The following is a 23,580-nucleotide window of genomic DNA, read 5'->3' as shown; positions in this document are numbered from 1 at the left end:
TCTTACAAACGCTCCATAAGATGTTGCCTAATGCACAGAGGACCTCAACTATGTTAAAACTTCTGATATTTTTTCTACTCTCTAGGACAGGTGTGTTTGCTCTGGAAGAGAGATTTGTTCTGCAAAGTTAACCTTATATTTATGAAATGGTGTTTTTCTGATCTGCTCTGATGGTCCTGCTCGTGCTTTTTCTTCTCAGGCTTCATCACATCTGCTGCTGTAGTTCAAAAGAAAGTCCTGGAGACCTTCGCTGCAGGTGAAACTGTAACTTTAGAGTGCTTGATATCTGAAGACCACGAGAACTACGTCTCCTGGTTCAAGCAATCTCTGGGAGAAGCTCCAACATGCATCCTCAGTCTCTATACTGATGCTTTAACACCAACGTTTTACGGAGACTTCAAAAACGACACAAGATTGACAGCTGTAAAGAAAAATAAATATTTTACTTTAATTATAAAAGACTTAAAGCCATCAGACACTGGAATCTATTACTGCGGTGCTCGTGACTATGATCATATAACTTTCGGTAATGGGCTGTTTTTAAACTATAAAGGTAAGTAAACCTAGAAAAACTATATATATATAATATATATATAATGTATAATCCTATTCTAATTTTAGGGGTAAATAAAAGACATCACCACATTAAGCAGTTTTTGTCAGCAGTGGACTTGAGTACTGGAGTAAATGAGCATGAGTTTAACCCAGGAGACTCTGTGAATCTTCACTGTACTGTTCTCACTGAAAGATGTGAAGGAAATCACAGCATCTACTGGTTTAGACAAGAATCAGGAGATACACATCCAGGAATCCTTTACAAGCATGGAAACAGAAACGATCAATGCAATAAGAGCTCTGAGAAAGATTTCCATACACAGTCTTGTATCTACAATCTCCCCAATCTCAGTTTAACTGACGCTGGGACTTACTACTGCGCTGTGGCCATGTGTGGAGAGATACTGTTTGGAAATGGAAGTATGATTAATATTGGAGGTGAGAAAATTATTTATATATGATACATTAAATCATTTTAATTGCAGTTTGAATATTTTGACTTTTTTAAATCTTAGAACCAATTTCTGAGATGGCCTGGACTGACTTAAAGGTCCCAGTTTTGGTAGTAACAAATATATTGTGCTTGATGATCATCGCTATCCTTCTATGTAAGAGAGCACAAAAACGACAAGAAACATTTTCTGGTAAGCCATTTGTATTTTAAGAATATTGAGACAGTATTGTATGATAATGTTGATTATTAGAGCATTACTGACACTGATTATATTACATAAAAATAAAAGGTATAACTGTCCAAAAGATTAAATTAAATCAGCCTGAATTTAATGTTCAATTGTAAAATACAACAAAATGTTGATTTTATCATTGAGAGGTTTGATTACCTACTGCAAAATACACATGTACGTATAACATACCAAAATGTGTAAATATCATGTCATAACTATAAAGAAAGCATATTCTGCATATTCTTTGCAGAAACCCAGCCATTACAAACAACTCTTTCTTCGTCTCCTGCTAATGAGGTAACATTTAAATATACTACATTGCTTTGTTTTATTGGTTTAGCTATGTGTATTGAGTACTTTGGTGTTGGTTTTAGGGTGTACCAGAGGAGATAAGCTACGCAGCAGTACATTTCCCTGGAAGAAACACAAACAAACACGAGACTGAAAGAAGCTCAAGCACACATGTAGTGTACTCAGCTGCGAGAGGTTACAGTAGTAAATAATAATTCTGTGATATAACATTTAAATTAAAGTAATATTGGCCTATGTGTTCATTAGTTGTATTTGATGTATCTGAATGCTATTGTGAGCTCTAATAAAACAAACGGCATTGTCTTACAAAAACTTGATTCTATTATTATCCACAACAAGCTTATACCAGTTACAGTACAAACACTGAATGATTGCTCAAGAAAAAAGTTTTAAATTCATTGGTGGAAAAACATTTCACAAAAATGTATTTCTAGTTGCTGAGGGCCTTATTCTTTCACAAAGAAATGTCTTATATTAGTGAACTTATGATTAGAGAATCCAAATTGAAATACTGCAGTTTACTATACTATGTTTATGACTAAGAGGGGCAAAATAGAACTGGGCTAAACATATTCAATGTGTGGCCCTCAATAAAAAAATCTGCTCTCTTTGTTCATGGCCACTCAGTTAGACTATCAGGGTTTTTTATTTTTTTACATGCACATGTATTTAGGTTCAAAAAGATGAAGTAGAATTTCACTGGTTTACTGATGATAACAGTTGTCTGTTCAGCTCCCCCTGCTGTTAAGAATCGAAATTGCAAAGGTGAAGCAGTTTGTATTAAAATGCAGTTCAAGAACTAAAATGTTTTCAATTCAGCGTCATGCATAGACCTACGGTTAAATGGCATATTGAATTGAACACGGCTGATGGAGGAGACGTAATTTTCACAACTTTTTACAACTGTTTTATGGAGTTTTAGTCTACTGAAAGTTTTTTTTTTTCCGAAAAGACGTTGTGTCAGCTGAACAATCGGATTGTTGTTAAACAAGTTACAGTAGCCTATGGCACTGGGCTGCGTTTCCCGATTACGTTGTCTCTTAGCGCGCTACGAGGACTCTTAAGGTATGACTTAACTAAAGGTCTACCATTTCTAGTCATGTTCCCCGAACCATACCTTAGGAAGCTGCTTAAGATAGCCTATACCTTCTTATGTGCAACGTTACCCGGTGCTGTCCGTGGCGATGGCGCTGAATTGGTTGATATCGATGGCTCGAAAATCAATTATTCTCTTGTGCAGGCGCTGCTGCTTCACTGCATTATGTGAGAAAGCGGTGTTCTTAATAAAAGAAGAACTTTAGAAATAGTTGAAATTTATTAGTAGGGGAGAGCGGGGCACAAAGTAACGCTTTTTGACTTTCTCAGTTTGTGTAAATCTACTTATGGTTCAGAGTATTTATTTTTCCCACATTAATTTCCCACATGTCTAGTACAATTATGCGTTTTTGTTTTATTAATACAGTATATACTTTTTTCTTGATTTACCCCGAAAGAATGGAAGTGAAATGTGACAACATGCCCCATAAGTGGGGTACATTGTAACGTGTGGGGCACATTGTAACATAACATATGACAGCTTAAAATGTTATCTGATCTAATAAAAAAAATATACAAAAAAAAAACTAAAATGTTTTCTAAATAAAATACAATTAAAAAACTTTTTCATATAAAACAATGGCAATTTTTAATATTTAAATATAAACTCATTTTTGAGTTTTGACTATGAACACATGAAAACAAAGCTATACAACATATTTAAAAAAAAAATAATTAGTAATTTCTGAACATTGACTCTCAGTCTTTATTCACATTTTTCTCACGTTTTCTCAATAAAGTTAAAAAAAGTATAGAATATAATAGCATATTTCTAATAGGGGCACATTGTAACGCAGTGTTACAACATGCCCCCGCCTGCACAACTGGGATTTAAACCCGGCTAGTGTCTTCTGCTAGTTAGAGAAGCATTAAATAACTATCTCAACTGTTAAATAACATCTTGGAGATTGAAATAATATTAGATTTGTCTTGTTTTAAATAAACACAAAAAATAGAGATGAAAAATTTACTTAAGTAAGAAATTTACTTTTGCTATGGTTTAATAAATGTCTATGGATATCTTCCAAAAAAATAAAAAATTTGGCGGATTTTTTTTTTCTATACAGTGTTGATATGGCAACTAGTAAATACACAAAGTTTCGTCATCCAAGCATGTGCGGAAGTATTTAAAACAAGCGTGTTACAACTAGTCCCGTGTTACGTTGTGCCCCGCGCTCCCCTACTCATTGGATATTATAAAAAAAAAATAATCCAAACTATAATTGCCTAGCCTATATTTTAAAATTGTATCACATATTGCTGCTATAATAACCATTTAAAATTTTTACGTGCTTTCTTCTCTTTCCCATTTTTGTTCGCTGAGGTGGAGCTGTGATGAAATATTGTTCTTGTAAATACTTTCCAGCATTTCTGTAATAAAAGTGTACATCTTACGTACGGTGCACGGCAGAGATCAAAAAGGATTTAAACAGTGAATTTTGAATCTCTTTTTGTAAACTCAGAGATGTGGATTCAGACGGCAATTAAATTAGGCTACCACATATCTACTGTTTTTGTCATAAAACAGTAGGCCTAGATAATTTGGCCAGGGATTTTTACGCGGGTTGGGTGAGAAAAAACATTGACATTATGGATTCGGACGGCAATAAAATCACCGACTCACCCCTGTAAATGTTTAAAATACCGGACGAGCCCATGAGAAACAACATCAGCGTCTGAATAGGACTTAACTGACAGTAAACTTTCACTGGTCTGTGAAAGCGCTCCGCCGACTGCGCCGTCTTTTAGAACAACTATTCGCTGTATCGCTGCCATAGTTTGAGCAAACTCCCCACCACAATCACCACAATCCCCACCACCCTTTAAATAAAATGATTTCTGGCAGGACACTGGAGCTCCCCCTCCGTGAACCAGGCTTTATATTGAAGATCATCACCACTGACCCAAAACCAATGACCAGCAAGAAAGCGCAGGCCAGTCCACACATAAGCTGTCTGAGATGTTATGGTGTTATTTATCGCCTCTGCCATAATCATCTGAGATCTCAGACTCGCCAGGTCAGTGTAGGTCTGTCTGCAGTAGCCCAGGGCTTCATCCCACGTCTTATTCTTATAGACCAAAATTGGGCCAACGAGCTCCATACAGTAAAATGACAGCATCTGAGAGCACGGAAAATTGTGAAGTTTAGAAGTGGATTGTTTTAGCCCGCCACACTCTGCAGTGTCACCATTTGGCAGTCTACTATCCCAGTTGTCAATTGCTTCCACTTCACCTCCCGACCAGATCCATTCTCCTGGGTTGTTAGGGCTTATGTATTGTCCAATCCAGTTAAATCGAGATGTGAAATTTGTATCCCTAGAGATCAGTTGTGCCTCTTCTTTATTAACAGTGGACAGGTCATCATGGTAATTTCTGCAGTACGTTTGTGCATCTTTCCAGGTCATTTTTTAGTCACAAAAAAGTGTGTTCTGAGACTGTAATTCGGTCTAAAGAGACTCAAAAGAAAGAACACTGTGACTGCAGCCTTCATTCCTATACAGATGATCTACACCGTAATGCCTTTGTGTGAGCTCAGCTATAATGTTATCATAAATCTCAAATTTGTCTCAAATGAGAGACCAATAAATAAGGCTGCAAGGCATTGGCCAATCAGAAGGCCACACCCTTCAAGAATTTGTGTAACAAATATTTAAAGAAATCATTGCAAATATGCTGATAGAAAAGAAAACCTGATCCAAGCAAAAATAAGAGTAAACAACCAAATAGTGTCCATGGTTTTACACAAATATACAGAAGAATCATTATAATAAAATATATATATATATATATATATATATATATATATATATATATATATATATATATATATATATATATATATATATATATATATATATATATATATATATATATATATATATATTTACATGTTTTTTTCCAGGGATGGGTATCATAGGCAATTTAATAGCTCAGATTCTGGTTTATTGATGGTTCCATTAAAAATTATTTGAGTATTTTAAGAAAGAAATGTTTAGAATAAAGCAATCAATGGAATATTGCATTTACTTTTATAGCCCCCAACAATTTGTTGCCAGATTATGATCAGTTTATCAAATCAGAAATAAATTGCATTTACAGAATTCTTGGTAACACTTTATTTTACAGTGTCATTGTTACATATGTTACATGTAATTACTGTAGTAATAACTATAAATTATGCATAATTACATGCAATCAACCCTAAACCAAACCCTCATCCTAATCCTAACCCTATAGTAAGTAGGCTACATGTAGTTAATTATTATTACTCAGGACTTAAATGTATAATTACACTGTAATACTGACACCTTAAAATAAAATGTAACCGAATTCTTTTTACTGAATTTTTGCAGTGGCATAATCTTAATACGCTACTAAATAAACCAAATATTTAGTAACATATTTTCATTTATTCATTTTGTATAAAATACCACTGACTACAACATAGTTCTTGGTTAATTTTGATTCAGACATGACAAAATTTAAAAATGAATACACTTCTAGCACCTTCTTTCAGATATGCACTGGTCATGCTAGGGCTAGGCTATACATTATTTGATGAACAGAATAAACGGATATGAGTCTTTTGTTTGTGAACCCGACAACACCAATTTGCGCTGTGTGATTTTGATTCAATAGCCTACAAACAACAGATTCATAAGAGTCGATCGTTTTTTTAATAAGACTGAGTGAGTGACTGCTCAGTGTTTGTCAGGCGGGTAAATGTGCTTTCGAGAACCAAACATCATTACAAAACAGAACAAAACAACATTCTGTTGCAGTGTGCCCATTGAAACTTTACAGTTTTGCATATGTAAAGTGCATGCCTAACAACCCTGCCAAACAACAATACAGCATGTCATGGTTATGTGCACCATGATACTTTCAGTGTTTCGTGTAGGTTACTGTTGTTGCCTGTTGCAAGGTTTTTGAGTCTTTTGTCTGTGACTTTATCTTCTGTAGTCATTCAGCGGCTGTAGCCTATGACCAGAAGAACTTCTTTATTGCTGCCAAAAATAGGACGCTTTTGCAGGTTTGTTTCAACTGATAACATATTCATAATCGGGTTTTTTTCTGCTGAATAGCATCCTACTAAGGTTTTTTTTTTTTTTTTTGGACTGGGTGATAGCCTAGGCTACAGTTCCAAAGCGATTCAGTGCTTGAACCGTCCAAATGATTCTGATCGAATCTCGAACCAATTCCAATTCCTAACCTGTCTGTCCACCTCACGAAAAAGAACCGACTCAGAAGATTGATTCATTCACTTGTCGACCACAGCTAGTTCTAAACAGATGTAAGAAAATACGGAACACACGACATTATGGCAGAAAAATCAATGATAAAATTAACGGAGCGCACAACTGATGCTGGCGCGCTGTAAATAGGCTTGTTTGAGATGCGCCTTGCCTCGCCTGAAATGTATGCGAGTGTAAGCGGGTGCAGTGAGAGGAGGAGTGAAAAAAGCGCAGGCAAGCCGGACAGTTCTCTCTTCTCGCAGTGGATCTGACACCTGTGAGATCAAAGATGGATATCGCGGGATTCACGCTCGTGCACATGTTGCTATTAAACTGGATGGAATTTAAGTTCTGTTCTAACGTAAGATACAAGGTAATGGAGCCTTTATACATTTTTGTGTTTCTTTAGAAATAAATAATGGACAAATGGATTCTTTAAACGCCTCAGATGTAAAGTTATTTGCTTTACATCTTACGCCAAAATGCTTACGCCAAAATGAATGGGAGTCAATGAATGCTAACAGCAGGTGATGGTCTGCTAATCAATGGCGGAGCCCAGGGAAGCTTCAGTTTTTTATGAAACATTGCCCCCCTGGATCTCCTCTCGCCTGCTGCTTTTGCTCCCTTGAACACTTTTATTTTTGGCAGTCAAGGGGCGGGACTTACTGTTTTATTAACCTCAAATGTCATTGGTTACTTACCCTTTTCCGGAAGTCAGTTGTGATTGGACGCCTGTCCAATGACCCGTAATTCACTTGACATACTAGTGTCAAGTGACTAGTGTCAAAGTCATACTAGTGATTGCATTGTGTTGTTTGGAGATTTTACTAACTGTGATGACGCATTTCCATGGTTATTTCCTATGGTATTGTAAATCTACCAAAATTCTTATAAATTTTTACATTTTATATTTATAACACTATGATTTGTGTTATTGGCATTAAAATATCTAAAAGAAATTGGAGAAAAATGGGAATGCAAAGTCATATTTGCTGTAGTTCACCACTACATTACCACTATACTCCCATTCACCACTATTAACGTTTACCCAACCAAAATTATATTGGATCTGAGAACCTCAGAAATGTAAAAAGTGTCCATTAAATAGTTGTAAATAAAACAAGGGCTTTGGATGAAAGATAAATGACTTGTTTATATCAATAAGCAAGAGTTTTTGTGTAAGCTTTTTGTTATGATGACGACCCAGCTGTTCCATGATTGGCCGGATTCATTGCATGACAACGATCACGTGTGTTTCATGTTTATTCGAACACCTTTAGCTCCTCTAAAGCTCACAAATCAGTTTTTTTATAACAGTAAACACTCTTTTCATGTAGTTGTGATGTTATATTGTGTCATGTTTATCAAATTAAAACTGATTAAAAAACGTAGACTCCACTTCATTGATAGTAGCTTATGTTGACCTTTATTCTTGTTCAAACAGACGCTGTATGAAGCAGTACATAAAATATTGAATGAAAATGTCTCTTATGTCCCTAACATCTGTGTATTATTTGACAAATATTGCATTTATTTCACTTTAGCTGTTGTAAAGTATGCAAACACCACGTGAGCGGTCACTACGGGAACCAGAAAGTGTCCGACTTCACGTCTCCGTTTGCAGCTCCACCCCGCCTGCACGCGGCTACTCTCGCCAATCGGTTACATCCAGCCGCAGCCGATGTCGAACACACCTCTTAACATTAAGCTGTGTCGTCAGCAAGTTGTTTCCCATCATGCTTTTGATCAGCAGAGTCAGTGGAGAGTAGTAGGGATGGCGAAAACTAAACATTTTCTTGACCGACCACCGAGCCTCATTAGCCAGTTGAAACCGGTTAACCGATTAGTTTAAATTAATATGCTACGCTATTTGAAATAACAGCCATTTCGAGCCGCGCCTGCAATTTTGCAACTCTGTCGCATCTCTCTGCCGCTCTGCCCCACGCTCACGTCACTTTTTTAAATTCCCTACAGCGCGAAACATGAGTCGCGCAAACGCGGCGCCGAAGAGCTTTTATGTAATCTGAGGACAAATGGCTCCTTAGTTTCGAAATGGTTTGGGTACAAGGTGATCGCGTTGAAAATAAAGGCGATTGTCTAGCGTTAAAAGCTCATTTGAAACATTGCCGCGGCTCATTTAAGAAAATGACAGCTCCGAAGAGACGCCGCTTTAGTTTGAGGTAGTGCTAACAATAATAAAGAAAGATGATGATCATCATCACCTTACATCGTAGATGATGTGCTACTACTGTATTTATGCACTGTATCACACAAGTTGCAACTTACATCTGTGTCATTCTTTTTGGTGAAATGATCCCACACACTACTTTTCTTTGCACGCTTTATCCTGTCGTCTGCCCTGGCTCTAACCTCGAGTGTTTTAGCCTGTAGCCTTTACTTTTCGCAAACCTTGTGAGTGCGCGCCAAATGTTTTTATTGTTTTTTTAAGTACAAACAGGCGAGTGTGAGGGATTGAGTGTGAGGGATTTGTTCACTTCACACAAAAAGATCTTGGAATGAGATGGCTAACCGTAGTAGCATTTAGTCCACTGTCTATAATAGCCTAATTTAGAGATCACTTTTTTTTTTTTTTTTTTACCGACTACCGACAACTTTGATCGGTTAACGTTGATACGGTCAACCATCGGTTAAACGGTCATCGGTTAACATCCCTAGTGGAGAGCAACTGCGCTCGACTGCAGAATCCGACACGTGCACGTTGCGCTCGCGAGAGTTTTTGACATACGTCAGCATGACATCAGAGCAAGGCGGACCGCACTCGGACAAATTTCTAACCGGCATGCATCTCGCGCCGATCACCGGTGATCGGTTCTGCGCAGATTTTGCTCAGCTCAAACAAGCCTATTTACTGCGCGCGCCAGCATCAGTTGTGCTTACAAATGTTTACAGCAACCATACACATCCAATACAAATTTATCGTGATAAAAAGGAATACCAGTGATCCGGAATAGACTACAAACAACACATTTCAGTAGACGCATTAAGGAGATTCATGTTAATTTTGCGTATAGTTTCAATATTAGGCCGATCTTATCCAAAATTAGCAAGTTGCCTTTGTGTTTAAAGATATAGGCCTTTTTTTTATATAACCTCTTAATATAATATCCCATACATTGTCAGAGTTTGGTAGACGGGTAACGTCTCGGTTACGGATGTAACCCTCGTTCCCTGAGTGGGAACGGAGACGTTACGTCGGATGACGACGATTGGGGTTTCGCTTAGAAGCCTATCACCTTCGAGTATATAAAACGAGCCAATGGCAATGAAATGCCATGGGTCTGCAGAATTTGCATAGCGTAACTCCGCCCGCCGCAGGGGGTATATAAGGAAGTGCGCTGGCAACATGCAGATATGTCTTCGCTGAGGAGTCGAGACTGGACCCAAGCGTTTTTCAGCGGTACAGCGGAAGTGGCAGGAAGACGTAACGTCTCCGTTCCCACTCAGGGAACGAGGGTTACATCCGTAACCGAGACGTTCCCTTTCGTGGTCACTCCGAGTTACGTCGGATGACGACGATTGGGGTTCCAGTCTAATCACGCCACCTCGCAGTGCCCTGCGTAAGTCTGAGCTCCCTGTTGTGAGACTAGCACGAACGAAGGAGTCCTACTTAACACAGGGATACCAAGGTACGCTGGGAAGCATATCTCAGAGAGAAATATGCAATCATGCCCAGCCATTGATGGGGGGGACTTAGAATACACATATGACCCAGAGGGATGCATATGGAGAATCACTGGGGTGTCCAGCCGCAGGTGGAATTTTAAACCCCAGGGTGGCAAGGTGGCTTGCCAAGGGAAAGACACACGCTCAAAAGGAGACTTACAGTGGAATACACATGTGGGGGTCGCCCAGAGGGGGAACCATGCACATGGAGGCACCTAGTCAAGCGCAAAAGCTGCGTTATGGCAAATGGCATAAGTCAGGCGTTGACGTCACCAGTGCTGGAGGAAACTCAGAGCTTATCAGACTCACCTGAGAGAAATATCGCACGTATCCCGTCCGTGGAGAGGAATGGCGAGCAAGCGAAGACACCTGAGCAGAATCTAGCACCGGCTGGTTGAAGCGAGTACATGAGAAGAAACTGGCTCTACGCGGAGATTATAGAATCTCGCGAATGTGTTGGGTGTCGCCCAGCCTGCAGCTCTACAAATGTCTGTTAGCGAGGCGCCATGCGCTAGAGCCCAAGAGGAAGCCACACTACGTGTGGAGTGGGCTTTCACACCAAGGGGGCACGGACAACCTTGCTGCTGGTATGCCAAAGCAATGGTATCCACTATCCAGTGGGATAACCTTTGCTTGGAGAGAGCCTTTCCCTTCAGCTTCCCACCATGACAGACAAAGAGCTGGTCTGAGGTCCTGAAACACCGCGTTCTGTCTACGTAAGCACGGAGGGCGCGTACTGGACAGAGCAGTGCCAAGGCTGGGTCTGCCTCCTCCAAGGGCAGCGCTTGCAGGTTCACTACCTGGTCTCGAAAGGGTGTGGTAGGAACCTTGGGCACATATCCAAGCCGGGGTCTCAGGATCACGTGAGAGTCAGCCGGCCCGAATTCCAGGCATGCTTCGTCAACCGAAAATGCCTGCAGGTCCCCTACCCTCTTGATGGAGGCCAATGCAACCAGGAGCGCTGTCTTCATTGACAGGAACTTAAGCTCCACTGATTGCAAAGGCTCAAATGGAGCACTCTGCAGGGCAGTTAGAACCACTGAGAGGTCCCAAGAGGGTACGAGGGGAGGACGAGGAGGATTTAGTCTCCTCGCTCCCCTCAGGAACCTGACGATCAGATCGTGCTTCCCCAAAGACTTACCATCGACTGCTTCGTGATGTGCGGCAATGGCGGCAACATACACTTTCAGGGTGGAGGGAGACAGCCTTCGCTCCAACCCTTCTTGCAGGAAGGAAAGCACGACACTGATCGGGCATTTCGTGGGTTCTTGATGTTTAGAAGAACACCAGTTGACGAAGAGGTTCCACTTCAACGCATAGGCATGTCTCGTGGACGATGCTCTAGCGGAAGTGATGGTAGCCACCACCGCAGGTGGTAGGGTACTCAAACCTGCCTCGTCCCGTCCAGGAGCCACACGTGGAGGTTCCAAAGATCGGGACGAGGGTGCCATAAGGTGCCCCGTCCCTGAGAAAGGAGGTCCTTCCTCAGAGGAATCGGCCAGGGAGGTGCTGTCGCGAGGAGTACTAGTTCGGAGAACCAGGTCCGGTTGGGCCAATACGGGGCAACCAGAATGACCTGCTCCTCGTCCTCCCTGATCTTGCGCAAGGTCTGCGCAAGAAGGCTCACTGGGGGAAACGCATACTTGCGTAGGCCCCGCGGCCAGCTGTGCGCCAGTGCATCCGTGCCGAGCGTGCCCTCGGTCAGGGAATAAAACAGGTCGCAATGGGACGAGTCGTGGGAGGCAAACAGGTCTACCTGTGCGTCGCCGAACTGATCCCAAATCAGCTGAACCGTCCGGGGATGGAGTCGCCATTCTCCAGCGAGAGGCCGAACTCGAGACAGCTCGTCGGCCGCCTGGTTCAGGTGTCCCGGGATATAAATGGCTCGAAGCGACCTCAGATGCTTCTGACTCCATATGAGGAGGTGGCGAGCGAGTTGCGACATACGGCGGGAGCGTAGACCACCTTGATGGTTGATGTACGCTACTGTTGCGGTATTGTCTGATCGGACTAGTACGTGCTGACCCCTGAGCAGCGCATGGAAGCGGTGCAGGGCGAGACGTACAGCCAGCAACTCGAGGCAATTGACATGCCAAAGGCGCTGGGGTCCTGTCCAGGAGCCCGCGGCAGCATGACCATTGCACATGGCGCCCCAGCCCGTGTTGGAGGCATCTGTTGATACAACAACATGCCGGGAAACTCGTTCTAAGGGCACTCCGGCCCGTAGAAAACTGAGGTTCGCCCACGGGGTGAAGGTCTGACGGCAGGCTGGAGTCACTGGGACTTGGAGCGTGCCGTGTTGCCATGCCCACCTCGGGACTCGATTGCGAAGCCAAAGCTGAAGCGGTCTCATATGAAGCAATCCCAGCGGCGTTACTGCCGCTGCGGATGCCATATGCCCCAGGAGCCTCTGAAAAAGTTTCAGTGGAACCGCACTCTTGCCCTCGAACTGACGAAGACAAGTCAGCAGTGACTGCGCGCGCTCGCTCGTAAGCTGCGCGCACATGGCGACCGAGTCGATCTCCATACCGAGAAAAGAGATCCTCTGCACGGGGCAGAGTTTGCTCTTCTCCCAGTTGACCCGAAGGCCCAGACGAGCTAGGTGCCGGAGCACTAGGTCCCTGTGTTCGCAGACCTGGTCTCGAGAGTGAGCTAGGATCAGCCAGTCGTCGAGATAGTTCAGGATGCGAACCCCGTGTTCCCGGAGGGGAACAAGGGCTGCCTCGACGACCTTCGTAAAGACGCGAGGAGACAGGGCTAGCCCGAAAGGGAGAACCGCGTACTGGTATGCCTGCCCCTCGAAAGCAAACCGTAGAAACGGTCTGTGTCGAGGTAAAATGGAGACATGGAAGTAGGCGTCCTTCAGGTCGTCCTTCAGGTCCAATCCTGCGGCCGCACACACTGGAGGATGTGTTTGGCCGTTAGCATCTTGAACGGCAGCCTGTGAAGGGAGCGGTTCAAGACGCGCAGGTCGAGGATTGGCCGTAACCCACCGGACTTCTTGGGTACAATGAAGTAAGGGCTGTAGAAGCCGGACTTCATTTCGGCTGGAGGGACAATCTCGATCGCACCCTTCGCCAGCAGGGTGGCGACCTCCGCTCTCATGACAGGGGCATTGCCACCGACCATAGTGAAGCGGACTCCCCTGAAGCGGGGAGGAGATCGCGCGAACTGAATCGCGTAGCCGAGCCTGACGGTTCTCGCGACCCAGCGGGACAGTCTGGGAAGCTCTAGCCAGGCCTCCAGAAAGTGCACCAGCGGGGTCATACGAACCACAGACGTACCGTCGGTGGGGCAGCGAGGCGGAATGACCGACACCGGCGAGGGTGGCATAGCGGCCCTGTGCGGGGGCACGGTCATTAACCGCGTCCTGCCAGAGGAGGCCAGGGGAGGACGCGCGTCCCACGGGGGCGTGCTCTGGCAGGGGTCTGGCGACAGAGGGGGATGAGAGGAGCGTGGCCCGTGGGCGGCGCGTGCTGTCATCCCGCACCTCTGGGACAGAGGAGGGCGGCAGTGGCGGGACCCGAGGGTGGCGCGCACTGTGGCCCTCGGGCTCTGTGGGCTCAGGATTGGGGAATTCGATTCTGTCTTTAACCACATTAGGGTGCTGCCCGTCGTGGGACGAGCAGCGGGGAGTGGAGAACAAAAGATTCTCCCCCGGCCCTCCACCGGGGGAAGGAGTGGCCCTGCTACCACCTCCTGGACAGAAAGGAAAGCCAATCCTGAGCTGCCCGTCTCAGGAGCGCCACTTAGCCTGGCGTTTAGCGGGCTGCGGGGCTGGAGAGGGCTGTGGCGCCTTCCTACGGCTTCCTCCACGACGCGGCCCAGATGAAGGCTGCTGCTGGGGCCGTGCGGGAGGGGCGGGAGCCGCGGGAGGGCGCCCTCGGCGGCGAGCAGGCTGAGGATTCTGGGCCGACGGCTGAGCAGCGGAGCGTCGGGGCAGAATGTGCTTAATCGCCTCAGTCTGCTTCTGGGCAGTCGAGAACTGTTGGGCAAAGTCCTCGACTGCACCGCCGAAAAGGCCGGCCTGGGATATGGGAGCGTCAAGCAGACGAGTCCGCTCGGGCTCACGCATATCGGCCAGGTTCAGCCAGAGATGTCGCTCCTGGACCACAGCTGTGGACATCACCAAACCCAGGGAGCGCGCAGTCACCTTCGTCACCCGGAGAGCGAGGTCGGTGGCGGCACGCAGCTCATCAAAGAGCCCTGGGTCTGTCCTACCCTCGTGCATATCACGGAGCATCTTGGCCTGGTAAACCTGCAAGATGGCCATGGCATGCAGAGAAGCAGCTGCCTGTCCCGCCGCTCTGTAAGACTTCGCCACCATGGTAGACGAGAATCTACAGGCTTTGGACGGGTGCTTTGGATCACCACGTGATGAAGCGCTTGCCGGACACAGCTGCATCGCGACAGAACGTTCAACCGTGGGAATCCCAGTGTACCCACAAGCATCAGCTCTATCGAGGGGAGGAAAGGCGGAGAAAGCCGACGAACGATCGCGGGAGGACATGGGAGCCTTCCAGGACCGCGTGACTTCCTCATGCACTTCCGGGAAGAATGGTATTGGGGTTGGGCGGCGACGGGTGTCAGCGGCCGCTCCCAAAAACCAATCATCCAGCCGCGAGCGCACCGGATCTGGTGGCGGGGACCACTCTAATCCAATGGCCGCGGCTGCCCCGGAAAGCATGGCAGTCAGCTCGGGATCAGACTCGGGCAATGCTGGCACGCCCGAGGGCGGCAACACAGCCAAATCCTCACTTCCCGAGGACTCACGCCCACCTTGTGATGCAGCGATCGACATCGTATCCTCTTCTGGAGCGCCAAACGAAACGCGCGGGGCCTCCGTAGAGGGACCAGCGGTCTCGGTTTGGACACTCGCGGGTACCGATGCTGAAGAGGGGTGTGTGGACCGTGGACGTGTCGGCGGTATGTCCCACACAGTCACCCTCAGGTCACCCTGGCCACCAGCCGAAGTACAGCCTCCTGGGGAGACCGTAGATCGGGGTGTGGATGAGGGGACTCTCGCTCTGACGATCTCATTGAGTCTCGACCGCAGCATGGAGATGGTCATGTTCCCGCAATGGGAACATGAGTCATCCACAAACGCTGCTTTAGCGTGATCAACGCCCAAACACGCTAAGCAGAGATTGTGCCCATCAGAAAAGAATATGTCGCGACCGCAACCAGAAGTGCACGGGCGAGGCATCTTTAAAAAGACGTGCCGCGTGCAATGCTCTTTTTGTGAGAGGAAAAACTCCGCGAATGTTGAAGCGAACAGGGAGAAACACACTATCTGTCAGATCACTGAGCAGATCAGCAGGGTAGTGAGCACTCGCTGAAATCGCCGTCACACCAACACCGGAGAGTTCGCTCGTCTCGAAGGGAATGAGAAGAATAACTCAGAATATTTGGCTTGCAGGAGTGGAGAAGTTCTCGGCTCCGAAGCGAAAAACATATCTGCATGTTGCCAGCGCACTTCCTTATATACCCCCTGCGGCGGGCGGAGTTACGCTATGCAAATTCCGCAGACCCATGGCATTTCATTGCCATTGGCTCGTTTTATATACTCGAAGGTGATAGGCTTCTAAGCGAAACCCCAATCGTCGTCATCCGACGTAACTCGGAGTGACCACGAAAGGGAACTATTATATTTGTAGACATTATTAGATATTAGATGAATTAATAGATCATAATTAATCTTATTTATTAATTCATTGTTTATAAATATTAATCATATCATATGAATAATAAATGATGGCCCTATGTGTCATACACAATGTATGGCATTTAAAAAAGTTTAAAAAGTGTGAAATTATTCAAATAAAAATGGGACACATAATTACATAATAATGTAGTCATAATTTAAGTAATAAATAGATAAAATTCATAGAATCATCCCATCCATGCAAAATTGTCAAAAACGTGACTACTGTTTCAGAATAACTGCTCAAGGCACACCAACATATACTGAAGAGTTATTAAGAAATAAATAAAAGAATCAAATGTAAAATAGTAAAATGTTATGTTGCAAGTTCACATACTTGATTCCATGTTTTCTCATGGTTTATTGTTGAGATGTAAGTTGCCATGATGAAATAATCAGTTAAGCTCTTGACACATTGTTATTTTAATATTTATAAAAAAAAATTAAAAAAAATTGGCACTGTAAGGATGTCCCTTATTTTGCCTCACTGAAGGTGGCAACCCTGCCCGTGTCAGCAAATATATCCCAAAACTATGAACAAGAGTAAAATATTTTATTATCCTTTTATTCGTCCAGACAGACCAAGATGTTCCAAGATGAGGATTTTTTATTATTATTATTATTATTATTATTATCATGCAAGATGTAGCTTATATAAAAAGAACATTGTCATGATGATCTTTGATTGTGTGTTCATATTTTTTTTCTTTTGCACAGTGAAAACCCAACAACAGAGTATGCTGCTGGCTCGTGAATCCTGATATATCCAAAGCAGCCAACCTGGCCTGTCCACACACAGTACACGCACATATGGGAATAGTGTACACAAAAGCTGACCAAAACCATGTCTAATTTTGAATGGAGGAACATTTGTGGTGTGGTAAACATAACATACAAGTGAGCAATTCCTGTTATATCACATCAAAATGTATATATTTTTTTCAGTTTATTTGGAAAGGGACAGATACAATAAACAGATACAACTGCTTGTAGTGCTTAGCTAAAGCTAATTTGCAACACTTGTGTCTTGAAGGGCCTTTTATAGACTACAATTACAACAACAGTAATAAAAAAAGTAAAATAAAAAACATGAAATAAGTTTGTTGCTGAATTAACCAAGACTTTGTTTTTTTAACAATATTAAAACTTGCAGCAGAATTTAAATGATCAGGCTGTGAATTCCAAAATTGCACATTTCACTAAGAAGGCAGTCTGAGCAAAACTTAGAATCTTATATTTACAATTTTCAAGGCATGGTTATAAAGACATTCAATCTGATACATTACAGCCTGGATTGTCCTTGACCAAACTGTAAATCCGTTTGATATAGGCAATGTGAAAATATCATTGAGTTTAAAAACAACAAAGCATGAACAAAAGTTAAATAATTTAATAACTTTTGATTAAGATTGACCTTGATCTTTTTAACATGGCTATTAAAATTTAACTGAGAATCTAAATCTTGTATTTTAACAATAGTACATATTATTTATAGTGTCTCTGCAAGCCCATAAAAGATTTTAGCTAAACATTGTTTTACAAGACAATGTATATGTTGACACAACTAAAATGAAAGATTAAAAATCCATTATTTTTAAAGACCATATACATACATACTGTAAAGCAATAGATTTCTATAGATTCATGATTGATAAAAGAATCAATATCATATATACGCCTACATGAAGAAATGTATGTATATTGCAGCATAAAGCACATTTATAGCTTTTTAAGACAGAGAAAGTTCAGTTTATCCTCACAATTGTTGGGTCTCCAAATATTATTTTCTCTATCCAGAGCTCCACAGCGCAGATTTCTGGCAGGACACTGGAGCTCCCCCTCCTTAGACCAGGCTTTATATCGAAGATTATGTCCACTGACCCAAAACCAATGACCAGCAAGAAAGCGCAGGCCAGTCCACACATAAGCTGTCTGGGATGTCAGGGTGTTTTTTATCGCCTCTGCCATAATCGTCTGAGATCTCAGACTCGCCAGGTCAGTGTAGGTCTGTCTGCAGTAGTCCAGGGCTTCATCCCACGTCTTGTTCTCCTGCACCAGAATGGGCTCAAAGACCTGCATACAGTAAAATGGTCGAGTCGACGAGCACATAGCGTTGTGCAGTTTATAATTATATTTTATTACAATGCAACACTTTTCAATGTATGGGTTCGCCAATGTCGGTTCGCCAGTGTCCCAATTGTAAAATTCTTCATTCTCACCTCCAGACCAAATCCATTGTTCTGGGTTGTTAGGACTTATGTGCAGTCCAATCCAAAACCAATAATAATTGACTCTGAGATTTGCAGAGAGCAGTCGTGCCTCTTCTCTATTGACAGTGGACAGGTCATCATGGTGTTCTCTGCAGTACGTTTGTGCATCTTCCCAGGTCATTAATGTATTCACAAAGAAGTGTTTTCTGTAGAGACTGAAGCTCAGTCTAAAGAGACTCAAAAACAGGAGCACAGCGACGGCAGCCTTCATTTCTACAGATGATCTACTCAGCGCAGCCTTTGTGTGTGCTCAGCGATAAAGGGGTGTTTTTTATTTCTGTGAGAGACAATAAAAAAACTGGAAGGCACTGACCAACCAGAACATCAGGCAAGTATTTGTGTAACAAATATCCAAATCATGCTGAAGCAAAGAAAACATGATGCAAATGCAAATTTGTGTTTTTATGCCTGTAAGACTGTCTCACACACACACACACACACACACACATGCACGCACACAAAAAAGCTGCTAGTGTTTTTGTAGATTTTGTAGAAACTTTTATTTTGACCCTTGAATCCTCATTGGACACACTGAAGCTCGAGTCACCATTGGCTAGTAAATTTACTTACATTATGAATATAAAATATAAATAATATGGATTATAAATTATAAATTAAAAAATATTAAAGACAGGTAATATAATAAGAACAAATAATCAAATTACGAGCAAAAGCACAAATAAACACAATAGAACAAAGATACAAATGAAATAAACAGTGTTTTTCTGTTTTTTTTTCCAGGTAGATCTAACAGTAGCTAGATACAGATTAGGTAGTTTAGGTACGTACTGTAAAATAACAGTGCATAATCTTCACTGTATAGATTAAATATACATTGTTTGATTCTCCATTGTCCCAGCTGACAATATTTGCCTCCTCACTTTGTGAATGCTCAGCATTAATGGCATGTTTAGAGGGTCAGGCTTTTCCTTTTAGTATTTGAGTAACACATGTTCTGTCACACTTCTCCATGCATCGGCTGATCCATTCCAGCAAATACAAAAGTAACAAAATGTGTGACATCCTGATATACAACACTTTTAAATCTGGGTTATAAAGCCTGTATATGAGCAAAATCTACAATCTGCCCTGAAACAGACTGGTTTGGTTCAACCATGCTCGGATTCAGAGAAGTAGGTGATACAGTAAATGTATATATATTCAAATAAATATTATTGAATCAGTAATCAGTTTGTGTATTATGTTTTGACTTTGTTGGGCAAAATATTGAGCAGAATAGGAGCAGAGAAGATTCAAGAAGAGGAAAAGAGGGGGGAAAAGTCAAACATTAGTAGATAAACTCATTAAAGTGAGGAAAACCCAGCTTTATTCAAATCTCACTTCCTTTTTCTTTCTTTTTTTTTAGACCCAATTCTTAAATGGCAAGTCAATATTTTTGTCTGCAATGCAGCAGATCTGAATCGTAAGTTGTCTGAAGAATGACCACACCTGGAACTTCAAAACATTGATCAGAGTGTGCATACGTTGAAACCCACGCCAACGATCATATATATATATATATATATATATATATATATATATATATATATATATATATATATATATATATATATATATATATATATATATATATTAGTGGTGGGCCGTTATCGGCGTTAACGTATCGCGCGATAAAAAAAAATATCGCCGTTAATCTATTCCCCAAGTTGGGTTGGGAGATTTTTTTTTTTTTTTTTTTTTTTTTTTTTATTGAATATGTATCAAATAACAATCCAATATAACAGACAAAACAAATAGAACTCCTACAGGAATTAAATTATATCAATATATGTAAAGCTTCACATATAAAAATAAATATAAATACAAAATAAGTAAATAAAAGACATACACAGAGGAAACATTATGCATCAGTGGTATTATCAAAAATATCATCATAATATTTCAAGAATCTATCACTTTTCTTGTTTTTAATCAACCTTAGAGATTTCAAAAATGTATCAATTTCAATTAAGAAATGCGGAAATGTAGGCTGCGATTTAGAGAATTTTTGCTTGTGAATAAAAATTTTTCCAAACAAAATAAAAAAATTTACAATGTAATTAATTGAAGTACTAGCTTTATCTTCTTTATAGTAACAGATTATATCCTTTAATTGGAAGGATTTGGAAGAATCAAGGTGCTTGCCAATATGGAGATATAACCTATTCCAGAAGTTTTGAGTTTTTTCACATTGGAAAAATAAATGGATCAGTGTTTCATCCTTATTCCCACAAAATGAGCAAGAACTGTCAACATCCATATATTTTGCAACAGAATCATTCACTGGGTATATTTTATGTAAAATCTTAAAATGAACTTCCTTAGTCTTATTAGAAATACAATACTTATGAGGTAACAACCAGGCTTCCTTCCAGTCTATAAGTTCAATAAAAGAGGCCCAATAAAATTTGCCTTTAGCAACATTATATTTTTTACTCTGAAAAATATGTCGAATATGCTTATTATTACATTTCTTACTAAGTATATTTATACCATCTAAGATCAAGTCAGGTTCTTTGGTGACATTCTTATTAAAGGTTAGATGACACTTAACAAGTTGACTTAGACCGGAAGGGATTGCCTTAAGCACTGCATTATATTCTTTAAACGGTAAAGGGAAATTATGAACAGACATAAATTCTTCATAAGATAAAAAGTTACCAGATTTATCAAAAATTGAGAGAATTCCAATTATATTCCTATTAAACCATGTAGAGAGAAAAACAGATTTATTCCTAATCATTATATTAGAGTTGTTCCATAGAAAGGTTTTATGAGGTGAAAAATTGTGGGTGTAGCATAACTTCCAAGCAAGAAGGGCCTGCTGATGAAATTTAGAAAGTGCAACTGGCAATCTGTTAGGCAAGTAGTTACATTTCAATATAAAGGGAAGGCCACCAATTTTGGTAAAGATATGATTTGGGATAAAAAACCATATAGAATTAGGATTTGTTAAGCATTTTTTGATCCAATTTATCCGAAAGGTGTTCACTGTATCACTAAAATCTAACACTTCAAGTCCACCTTTTTTTCGACAATTTGAGAGGACTGTTTTTTTGAGCTTGTGCGGTTTATTTTTCCATATAAAGTCTAGAAAAATTTTGTTTATTCCTTTAGCAGAAGAGTCATTAACAAAAAGGGAAAGAGAAGGATATACAAAACGAGATAATCCTTCTGCTTTGGACAAAAGAACCCTCCCATAAAGGGAAAGGTCTCTTTGAAGCCAAAGATTAAAGATATTTTTTGTTTTCTTGATCCGTCCAGAAAAATTTAGCTGTTGTCGAGTGGTTACATTTTTTGTTAAATAAATACCAAGATACCTTACAGTCTCTTTAACAGAGATACCATCAATTGAAGAATCATCACTTTTATAGAGCGTCATTATCTCACACTTGGACATATTCAGTTTCAATCCAGAAGCACATGAAAACTGCTCAATTACATTTATAGCCTTGGCTAATTGACTCTTATCTTTTAAAAAGAGAGTTGTGTCATCCGCCAACTGGGAGATTTTAATTTCTCTATCAAAGATGGATATACCTTCCAAGCTTTGTTCATGGATAATACTTAAAGATAAAAGTTCTGTAACTAAAATAAACAAAAAGGGGGAAATTGGACAGCCCTGTCTGACACCGCGGGTAATGAAAAATCTTTTAGAAGTATTAAAACTTATTAAGACAGAGCTGCTAATATCTCTATAAAACATTTCAATAATATTAACAAAAAAGTCACCAAAACCAAATAATTTAAGAGTCTGCAAAAGAAATTCATGCTCAAGGGTGTCAAAAGCTTTATAAAAATCTAGGAAAAGAATCATGGCTTTAGAATGTATAAAATCTGTATAGTCTAAAAGATCTAAAATAAGTCTTATGTTGTTACTGATATGTCTATCTTTCATAAAACCTGATTGTGTCTCTGCAACAACCTGATTAAGCTTGACCTTTAATCTATTAGCAAAAACCAAGGCTAAAATTTTATAATCAATAGTCAGGAGCGTAATTGGACGCCAATTGTCTATTAAAAGAGTATCCTTGTCTGGTTTGGGAACAAGAGAGATGATGCCTTGTTTCATTGATGCTGTCATTTCTTTTGAATCAATACATTCTTTGTACATACAAAGCAATGGTTGTTTGATTAACTCCCAAAAATGAATATAAAACTCAACAGTTAATCCATCACTGCCTGGAGATTTTCCTTTCTTCATTGAGTGAAGCGCTATTCGAATTTCCTCAATAGTCAAATCAGAATCACAGAGGGCTTTAAAGTCAGTATCAATAACTGGAACATGAGCTTGAACCTTCTTTATAAAATTTTCGCAATTGTGTTTATCAAACACAGATGTGTAAATGTTTTTGTAGAAGGCTGTGACAAAATTAGATATCAAATTAGAATCTGTGCAGTTGACGCCATTAATATTAAGAACAGTCAGAGAATTTCGTTTGCAGTTCCTTTTCTCTAAAGCGAAAAAATAACTAGAATTCACCTCTCCTTCTTCCAGCCATTTAGCCCTGGACCTGACAAAGGCACCTTTGGCAATATCCAGATATGCTTGATTAATTTGTAGATGTAATTGTCTTAATTCTAACTCCTCTTCCTGAGATATATTACCTATCAACAAAGAATTTATTCTTTCTATTTGTTCAGCTATTTTTTTATTTTTCGATATTTTTAAATCTTTACTTCTTTTTATAGCTATTTGTCTAGCTCTGTATTTAAAAAATTCCCAATTGGCTCTGTACTCATTATGAATTTGATCAGAAAACATATATTTAATTAATTTTTTTATATTGTCATTGAAGATATTATCATTTAAAAGACAGTTATTAAATTTCCAATAACCGCGTAACTTCCGACTATCATCATTACAGCCTAATTTCAAAATTATTTGTTTATGATCAGAAAGGGGAGCATACGAATGAGATACACTTTTAACAAATTGCAGGGCTGATGATGAAACTAAAAAGAAATCAATTCTAGATTTTAACGACATTTTACCATTTGACCAAGTAAAGTCCTGCGTGTCAGGATGAAAGAAACGC

At 41.0% G+C, this 23,580-nt stretch overlaps 2 protein-coding genes across 2 annotated transcripts; one reads left to right on the top strand and one right to left on the bottom strand.

The window, feature by feature from the left end:
- Positions 1 to 1,860, top strand: LOC308682520 (uncharacterized protein). Its single transcript, XM_081352273.1, has 6 exons — positions 1 to 90; positions 200 to 553; positions 622 to 993; positions 1,071 to 1,199; positions 1,492 to 1,538; positions 1,616 to 1,860. The coding sequence occupies exons 1-6, from the start codon at positions 21 to 23 to the stop codon at positions 1,742 to 1,744; spliced, it is 1,101 nt and encodes a 366-aa protein (XP_081208399.1). The 5' UTR covers positions 1 to 20; the 3' UTR covers positions 1,745 to 1,860.
- Positions 1,861 to 17,990: 16,130 nt separating this feature from the next.
- LOC308705164 (snaclec 7-like) lies at positions 17,991 to 18,380 on the bottom strand (the record flags this gene model as incomplete). Its single annotated transcript, XM_081390056.1, has 1 exon — positions 17,991 to 18,380. One exon carries the CDS (start codon positions 18,378 to 18,380, stop codon positions 17,991 to 17,993), a length of 390 nt encoding a protein of 129 aa, XP_081246182.1.
- Between the last annotated feature and the right edge of the window lie 5,200 nt (positions 18,381 to 23,580).

The sequence above is a fragment of the Scardinius erythrophthalmus genome (assembly GCF_964197995.2).
Source record: "Scardinius erythrophthalmus genome assembly, chromosome: 2".
In the NCBI taxonomy this organism is placed as follows: domain Eukaryota; kingdom Metazoa; phylum Chordata; class Actinopteri; order Cypriniformes; family Leuciscidae; genus Scardinius; species Scardinius erythrophthalmus.
Note: the sequence above shows the minus strand (reverse complement) of the source record. Positions and strands in the feature narration are given on the sequence as shown.